Source organism: Talpa occidentalis, unplaced genomic scaffold (genome assembly GCF_014898055.3).
Source record: "Talpa occidentalis isolate TD23 unplaced genomic scaffold, MPIMG_talOcc4v2.1 talOcc4.7, whole genome shotgun sequence".
NCBI classification, from domain to species: Eukaryota; Metazoa; Chordata; class Mammalia; order Eulipotyphla; family Talpidae; genus Talpa; species Talpa occidentalis.
Window position 1 is genome coordinate 2,155,554 of NW_023605083.1, and position 8,418 is coordinate 2,163,971.

The 8,418-nt window shown below is 63.8% G+C and overlaps 1 protein-coding gene across 1 annotated transcript; it reads right to left on the minus strand.

Annotated features, from left to right (window-relative positions):
* Positions 1-1,728: 1,728 nt before the first annotated feature.
* Positions 1,729-5,837, minus strand: GFI1B (growth factor independent 1B transcriptional repressor). The gene is made up of 6 exons (XM_037492945.2): positions 5,735-5,837; positions 5,210-5,347; positions 4,558-4,829; positions 3,892-4,029; positions 2,765-2,930; positions 1,729-1,907 (listed from the first exon to the last, which is right to left on the minus strand). The coding sequence occupies exons 1-6, from the start codon at positions 5,832-5,834 to the stop codon at positions 1,729-1,731; spliced, it is 993 nt and encodes a 330-aa protein (XP_037348842.1). The 5' UTR covers positions 5,835-5,837.
* Between the last annotated feature and the right edge of the window lie 2,581 nt (positions 5,838-8,418).

Here is an 8,418-nt window from a genome sequence, read left to right on the forward strand (position 1 = left end):
CTCCTTTGCTGGCGCTAGGGGCTGTGTGTGGCAACCCTGGGCCCAGCTTGGAACTCAGGAGTGGGTCACTCAGCAGTGTCCTTTGCTGTGAGCCAGGCAGGCGCTCTGGTGCTGAAGTCTGGGGTGCAGGGAAAATGAATTTCTACTAGAAGAGAGCAGAGTCACCCACAGGGAACCCATTCCAGGTTCAGGGTCCCTGAGCCATGAGCAAGGAACCCTAGGAGCTCAGGGAGCAGGGGTGGGAGGACAGACTGGAATGACCAAGGGGACCTTCGTGGAGGAGGCGGCCTTTGAGCCAGCCTCCTAAGGACTTCAAAAGGGGAGCCTGGCCTGGGGAGCCTGGAAGCGCTTACCATGCACTAGGCCCTGCAGCTGCTGGGCACACACGGGGATCCTCCCTAGGACCCTCAGGAAGGCACTGGTGCGGAGACCAGCTCATAGAGGAGGAAGCCTGCACAGCCAGGGATGGCCAGGCTCGCTTCACTGAGTCACATCTGCACGGGCCCTCTTGCCGTATAAGGCCAACTTTCAGGCTGCAGGGGTGAGGACAGGGATGCCATCTTAGGGGGCCATTACTCAGTGTCCATGGTGAACACCGAGTATGTTGAAGACCCCGTGGTGGTGGTGGGAAGACCACCTGGACCGCCCCGGTGGGCCGGCTGTGGTCGCCAGCGTCTACTAAGGGACGAGAGAGTGGCCCAAGCCAACCTCGCAGGTGCCTCCAGAAGCTGAGTGCTTCCCCAGAGCTTCCAGAGGGAGCTCAGACCCCCTAAGTAACACCTGGGGTGTAGCCACACAGGCTCATTTTGGGATTCTGACCTCCAGACTGTGGGAGCACACTTGGGTTGTTTGAAGGCATCTGTTACAGAAGCCCCGGGAGCTCCTCCCGCCCGGCCGCCTCCACCTGGCCTCCCGGGCACGGCACGCGGCGGGGAGGTGGGGTATGAAGCGCTGGCGTCAGCACTGGCTGGTTCCGTCTGGGGATGCGTGTCCGTGAACAAGCCCGTGTTCTTCCTGCTTTTCAGAGCCCCGCCAGGCCTCCCCAGGGCCTCCTGCGCTAGCTGCACCCAGTGGTGCCAATGAAATGCTGGTCAAAGGTAAAGAAATCTGTCTTTATTTTTATTTACAGAACAGGCTTTGATCGCAGTAACTGCTGGCCCCTCCGGCCTCATGATCTGACAGCAGACCTGGAGCCCACCGGCCAGCTTGTGCCAGGCAGAAGGGGGGGCAGTCAGCATATCTGGCAAAAGCAGAGGGGTGCTAGGTCCCCACAGCGGGCAGTGTCGGGGGGTCAGGCCATCCACGGCAGCCAGAAAGAGGCCCAATTAAAAGGAGGGCGACCGGCTTTTGGCTCTGTGAGTAGCAGCGGACGGAGGGGCTTCTCTGTGGGTGCTGGCTCGGTCAGTCTGTCCTTGGCTGCCCCAGCCACCTGGGGTGACTCTCGCCTGGGCTTTGCTCTTGGGAAGGCACCTGAGTTTTACACCTGTAGACAACTTCCGCTCAGAAAGACCCGACCCAGCTCCCATACTTTGCAGCAGATGAAATGCTGGTCCAGAGAGGGAGTGCGATTTGCCTGAGGTCACACAGCAACTTCCTGAGTCTCCAACAAGCTAGGTAGGACTCCCGTCGGGTGCTGCCTCCAGTGGGCTGGGGATCCGGGTGATGAGGCTGGTCCTGCCAGGTGGCGGGGACTCAGGGCAGGCTGGCTGGGCTCGGCACGGGCGCACCTCACTTGAGGTTGTGCTGGGTCTCGCGGTGTCGCCGCAGGTCCACCTTGCGCTGGAAGCCCTTTGTGCACAGCTCACAGCTGAAGGGCTTGAAGCCCGTGTGCTTGCGGCTGTGGGTGATGAGGTTGGAGCTCTGGCTGAAGGCCTTCCCACACACCTGGCACTTGTGTGGCTTCTCACCTGCAGGGCAGCAAGGAGGGAGTCAGGGCAGCCCCCTGGCCTGCAACCCGATGCTCTGCATTTGTTCCCCAAAACTTTCTGTGAGGTGTCACAGCCAGCCCACGCGCCCTTCAGCAGATATCAGAACAAAGGGGCCGCGCAGAGGAGCCAGCTCCGACCGCCTCCCGCCAAGGGATTGTGGCCTGTTTAGGGCAGGGACTGGATCCGCCCCGTCTACCCACCCAGTGCAGCCCCCTGCACAGGGCCCAGGCAAAAGAGACACTTGGGTGAGCACCGAGGAGCGGAGGAGGAATGGATAAGCGCGTGGAGGGGTGACTGAGGAGGAGGAAAGGGGAGTGGCAGGAGCGAGTGACCAGAAATCCCCTGCTGACCCCCTCCTGCCCACCGACAACTGGGGTTCACGTTCTGCTGCCTCCTGCCTTATTTTTTATTTTTTTTAAGGATTTATTTATGCACACAAGAACCGGGGTGCAGGCCAGAGGTGTGGGGGTGAGAGGATTCCCCAGAGACAGAGTGGGGAGCACAACAGGCAGATCTACTGAAATCCACTGCTGGGGGAGCAGCGGGGAGCCAGGAGAGGTCTGCTGCGCCCTGTGGGTAGCTCCCTGGCCGGGCATGGAGCTCGTGCTGCAGAGGCTGTGGACTGCGTCTTAACCCCTTGCGCCACCAGGGAGGCCCCTTGTTTTTTCTAGGCAGTAAGTGTGCTTCAGTAACATCGTGCCCAGCCCTCCTGCTGGAGGGGAGTGCACCCCCCTTTGAAACTTACCCCTGCCCCTGTCTGAAAGCCAGGACCTTGTAACAGTGGAAGTGGGGGCGCCCAGGGGCTCTGGGTGGGCGGGCAGGGGGCCGGGGCTCACCTGTGTGGATGTAGGTGTGCTTCTTCATGTCCGACTTTTGGTGGAAGCGCTTGCCGCAGAACTGGCAGGGGTAGGGCCGCGTGTCCGAGTGGATGAGCAGGTGGGTGGACAGCGTGGACGAGCGCTTGAAGGCTTTGCCGCACATCCGGCACTCGAAGCTGCGCTCCTGCCGGAGGAAACGAGGCCCCGGGGGGTCAGGTGCAGCTGGGGCCTCGCGACCCGGGACTGCCACGCTGGGCGCAGGACTGGACCCGGCCGGGATCCCCTGAGGAACAGGACACTCCGTTGGGGTGACCTCCAGCACACAGCCTGGAGGAGCAGGCGCAGGGACCAACCCCCCACTCCTGTATCCCAGGAGAGACCAAGACTTGGGGTCTGCGTGGCCTCCCGTGGGATTTTCCCTTGTGACCTTGGCTGCATCCCACTCAACATAAGCCTCGATGCCTGTTTGTTGACTGACTAATGGACCTACACGCCTGGGAGCGTCCCCTGGGTTCGCGTTCCTTAGCCGAGGGCGAGTCCCGTGAGTCATGGGCGGTGGTGGTTTCACAAGAGTCTGAATTATTGCAGCTCATTCTTCTGCCTCTTACTGGCCCCGTGACCACAAGCAAGTCATCAGTCAAGCCCTGGGCCTCAGTTTCCCCTGCCCTTTGAACAGTAGCCGTGACCTCAGAGCGGTGGGGAGGCTGGAGGAGAGGCCGCGGCAGCTGGCACTCGGCCCACGCCTGCAGACGGAAGCGCCCGGTTTCCCGCCTCCCCACCTGGCCTGTGATATTTACGCAGGTGTCAGCAGCTGGGGGCAGGCTCAGGTGCGCCCCTTGGAGCGGAGTCCTGCGCTGGCAAGCCCCACTCCCAGGTTCTCCCAGTCCAGGCCTCAAAGCCAAGGGCCCTGCCCTGCTCATCCAGGGGCGCCCTGCTCGACCAGGGGTGCCTCCTTCTGAGCGTGCAGACGCCAAGGCCCCCCTGACGTCCCCCCGGCCGCGGCCCGGGAAGCTGCCACGGTCAGTCCAGGGTGGGTGCTGAAGACCCAGGGGGAGAGCGGCGCGGGGCCTGCCCCGTCAGCCCCGCAGCCTCCGGCCTCAGAGGGAGCGCGGGCCGGCGTGGCGCCCCTCGGCTTGCTCACCCACCTGAGAGTGGATGTGGGTGTGTTGCTCCAGACTCACGGCGTGGCCGAAGGTTTTGCCGCAGACGTCGCAGGCGAAGGGCCGGGTCCCGCTGTGGGAGCGGCGGACGTGCACCTCGAGCCCGTGGGGGGTGGAGAACACCTGGGGTGGGGGAGCAGGAGGCTGCAGGGGTGCAGCGGGGAGACAGGCGCCCCCCCAGCTCCGGCACAGTGAGCGTGCGGGGGAGGAGCCCCAGATGGCCGCTTCTGAGGCTTCGCTGTGTCCCGGGGCCCTTTCCTGCTCCGTGGCTCGGTTTTTATCTATCGCTGGGCCTGGGAGAGGGATCTGGAAGGTTCCTCCGAGCCTTATCTAGAGGCTGAGTCGTCCAGCGGTTACAGCCAGTTGACCTGAGCCGGGTCCGAGCGCTGGTTCTGACACCTGCTCGCTGGCGCTCTCGGGCAGTGGCTCAACCTCTCCGGGCCGAAGCCCTGCCTCCGCCTCCCGGGCCGTGCGAGTCAAGGGCTCACCCACGGCCCCTCAAGGCTCAGTGCACGGCGATGCAGACAGGCCCTGGGGATCCTTGACCCCACTGGGGACCCCAGGACCCCCGGGGGGGGGCTGTGAACCTCTGCGCTGCCGGGCTGTGCTGGGGAGAGGCGGCAGAGCAGGGCTGCGAGCCCCCACGCTCACCTTGTTGCACTTGACGCAGTGGTACACGTCCATGCCCGGAGAGTAGCGGAGGCTGAAGTCCAGGGGCGGCTCAGCGCTGGGCACCAGAGGGCTGCCGTACAGGCTGACAGAGCGTTCCAGGAAGGCGGACTGCATGGTGGAGGGGGCCTGCCGGTAGCCGTGGCCGTAGGACGAGGCCAGGGCATCCCAGGAGAAGCTGGGCTTGTAGAACGGGGGTGAGTCGGAGGGGGGCGAGTCTCCTTCCTGAGGTCGGGACCTCACAACAGGCCCTTCTGCGGAAAGTGGCAGATACCTGATGAGTCACAAAGACGGGGTCCCCTCCCCCCCCACTTCTCCACTTAGTGACATCATGCTGAAGGGTTTGGTCTGTAGCCCCAAATATTTACTGTGGAGAGGGTCTGGGTCTTCCCTGTAGCTCCCCAGCTTTTCAGCCCGGACATTCCCCCCCCAGCCGCGCGCCAGCCCACCGGCTGAATGGCTTCTAGCCCCCCAGAAGCCTCATCTGGCAGGGAGACCCCATCCCAGAGGCGTCCAAGTGGAAGCCAGAGGGCTGGACCTCATCCAGACGACCTTGTGGGTCCTCCCGCCCCCCCGGTGACAGGGGTCCCCTCCCAGGAGCCGCCCGGCCCCACGGCCCGGCACTCCCAGGCACCTGGGGCAGAGGCCGTCCTGGGCAGGCTCTGGTCCAGCGCCAGCTCTGGCTCCCGCTTGAGGTCGGTCCAGTTCAGACATTGGCTTGAGAACAGGGTGCCGAGGACAGGGTCGCTGCTCAGGACCTGGTCCCTGGCCGCTGTGGGAAGAAGACTCTCAGAGACCCCAGCGGCAGCTCTGGGCAGCCCCGACGGGCTGAGGGTCCCAGAGACCGGATCCCGGGTTGCTCTGCCCAGGCTGGTGGCGGCAGGGCAGAGGCCAGGAGGAGCCCGAAACCCGACTTCAGCCCCAGAATGGACCTCCAGTTAGTCCCTGTCAGCTCCCAGGGCCTGCTGCGACCCCAAGGTGGCACTCTCGCCCCCCAGGGCTCAGGAGAGAGGCATTCATTCATTCATTCATTCATCCTCCCACTGGCGTTCACTGAGCTCCTCTCACTCCAGGCGTGGGTGAGGGTCCTTGGGGCGGGGTTGGGGGTGCTGCGTCCCCGTCACGGGGCAGCGGGAGGCCAGCTGGGGCTCTGACTCACCGGGGCTCAGGGCAGGTGGCCAGACCAGTCCCTCCTCCCGGCCGCGGGGCTGGTGGTAGGTGTGCGCCTTCTTGCTCTTCACCAGGAAGGAGCGTGGCATCTTGGGAGGCAGCCGCAGGCCTGCAGGGGGGACGTGAGCACGGCGAGGGGAGGGGGCGGCTCCTCCAGGACGGGACGCAGGTCCTCCTGTAATCAAATACCCGCTGTCGGGGGCTGACTCCTGCCCCCCAAAGTTCATTTCTGCCTGGCAACCCAAATGTGACCTTATCTGGACGGAGGGTCTTTGCCGACAGAATGGGCCGCGCCCCAGGCCCAGCAAAACTGGCGTCCTCGCAGAAGGGGTACCGGCCAGCCAGGGCACCAGGAGGGAGCCGGGACGGACCCTCCTTCAGACCCTCCGGGAGGACCCGGTCTTGCTGCCACCCCTGGATTTCCAGACTCAGCACAGGAGAGGGTTACGTCACCCTCTGTGTCCCTGCTTCGGCGGCGCCAAGTCCTATAGCCCCTTCCTGCTCCCTTGCTTGTCACCTGCCCTCCAGCAGCCCTGGGTCGTGCCACTGCAGGGGAGCTGGGGGGAGTGCAGGGGTGCATCCCCACATTGTAACAGGGTGGTCCCCAGGAAAGGGGGAAGTTCCAGGTTCCCTGCCCCACCCAAGGGAGGGTGGAGCTGAGCAGGAAGAGAAGAAGCTGCAGAAGAGACTGAGGAAGGAAGCAGGATGGAGCCAGAAGGAGACCTGGAGGAGGCGCATGGAGCCTAGAGACACGTAAAGAAACTGCGCTTGTCTTTTGGTCATGGATGGGGTGACACAGATGTGGGTGAGACCCGTGGGGAGGTGACCATGGCAGTTTTTATCTGGATGTTGATTTTGCTCTTTTCCTTCCGGGCTTGTCCGGTTGTTTGTGACCCTTTGCTGTGGGTCCCCACTGGAAGATGTTTTAGACTTGGGGCAGGCCTTGGGGCCTTGCTCTGGGCCGATCCCATTTGGATGGACTTTTACCCACGAGGGGACGGGTCACTTTGGGTGCTTCATTTAGAAACTAGACTCTTTGCCTTACCTGTATTGTTTCCTAGTTTTATTAAAGATCCTTCCCATTAGTCTCATATGTTTTGTGTTGATGCGGCGGATGGCAGAACCCATGTAGAATAGGCAGGTTTGCGGGGTTTGGGCTGCCCCTCTCCCTGTCCTATAACAACATGACACATGCACACCCACATCCAGAAAGCTGTATTTGCGTCCCGGTGGGATCCACCAAAAGGGGAGATTTGAGCTGAGGTTTTGGGGTCTGATGCCTGTGGGCTAGGACCGCACCTCCCCTGCTGTGCAGTTTCAGGCAGGTGCTTCGCCTCCCTGGGCTGGGCTCCCTTCCTGTGAGGTGGGACATCTGGGCTTGTGGCGCTGGCAAGTCCATCACGGGCGCCGCTGCCTGTCGGGCGCCCAGCAGACTGGCTGCCTGAGGAGGCCTCGGGTGCAGATCCACCTCGCTGTGCCAGCCGGGCCCCAGGGGCCAGAGCAGGGCTGCGCTCACCCACGGCTCCAGCCCAGAGTGTGGTCCCCAGAGAGGGAGCTACCTTCTCTCTGGTTGGGGGCTGGAGGGAGGGTGTGAGTTGTGCAGGGGGTCGGGGGGACTGAAGGCAGGAGCAGAGCCCCACTCTGCCCCACCTGGGGGCCTGAGGTCTCTGTGGATGGGGACAGAGACGTGGCTGTTCCCAACTCCAGGGGCAGCCCAGCCCAGCCTGGTCACTGAGCCCAGGAGTCGGTGGGGGAGGCCCTGCGGGGAGGCAGAGTGGCAGAGCCAGCCCACCCAGGGTTCCTGGCCTCCCGTGCAGACTCCTCTGGAGTAAAAAGAATCTCAGGCCCTCCAGCCCCTGAGGATCTCCTGGGGGCTCCTGGAACAGAGGCATCCTCAGGGGGTCTGCGTTCCTCCCTACCCGCCTGTGTCCAGGCTGAAGCCAGGAAATGATGCAGGTAGGTAGGGAGGAGAGCAGACCCCCTGAAGATGGCTCCTCTTCCCTGCCCCCCAGGCTTACAGGAGGAGGCCCCCAACCACTCCCGGGCCAGGCGCCTCGCAGGGCTGGGTGCAGGGGCGATAGGACCAAGCGCGGGAAAGGAATCAGGCCCGCTGCTCAACTCCAGCGAGGCCCCGGGGCGATAAGACAGCCGAGGGGCAGGCTGGGAGGCCTGGTGGAGGGAGATTAGAGAGGGCAGCTTGGAGCTCTGGCCTGGCAACAGACCCTTGCCCCAGGGGATGACCCAGGGCCAGGCCGGAGCGGCACCCCAACTTCTGGCTAGAACTCTGATGGGAGAGCAAGGGTTTGGGGTGGCCTCTGGGCCCAGGGGTTCAGCCCAGCTCGCCCTACCTTGCGTGGGCCTCGTGGGTGGGTCTACCTAATGAAGCCCACAACTGTGGGGCTGCTGGGGCAAGAAGGGGCTTCAGTCACAGCAGACAAGTGTGGGGTGTGCTGGGCCGGGGCTGGAGGAGCGCAAAGCCCGGCCTGTGGGGAGAAGCTTCTGGAGGCAGCGCCCCGCCCAGCGCCCTGCCCATTGTGGTACATCCTAAGGAGGGTGACTAGTCCTGAACCAGGAGCTGAGGACGCCCCAAGGCCCTCCCGGCCTGCGGCCCCCGGGGTATCCCCACTGTCAGATTCTTGCTTCGCAGGGCTCGGCCGGTCCTCCCCCAGCGCC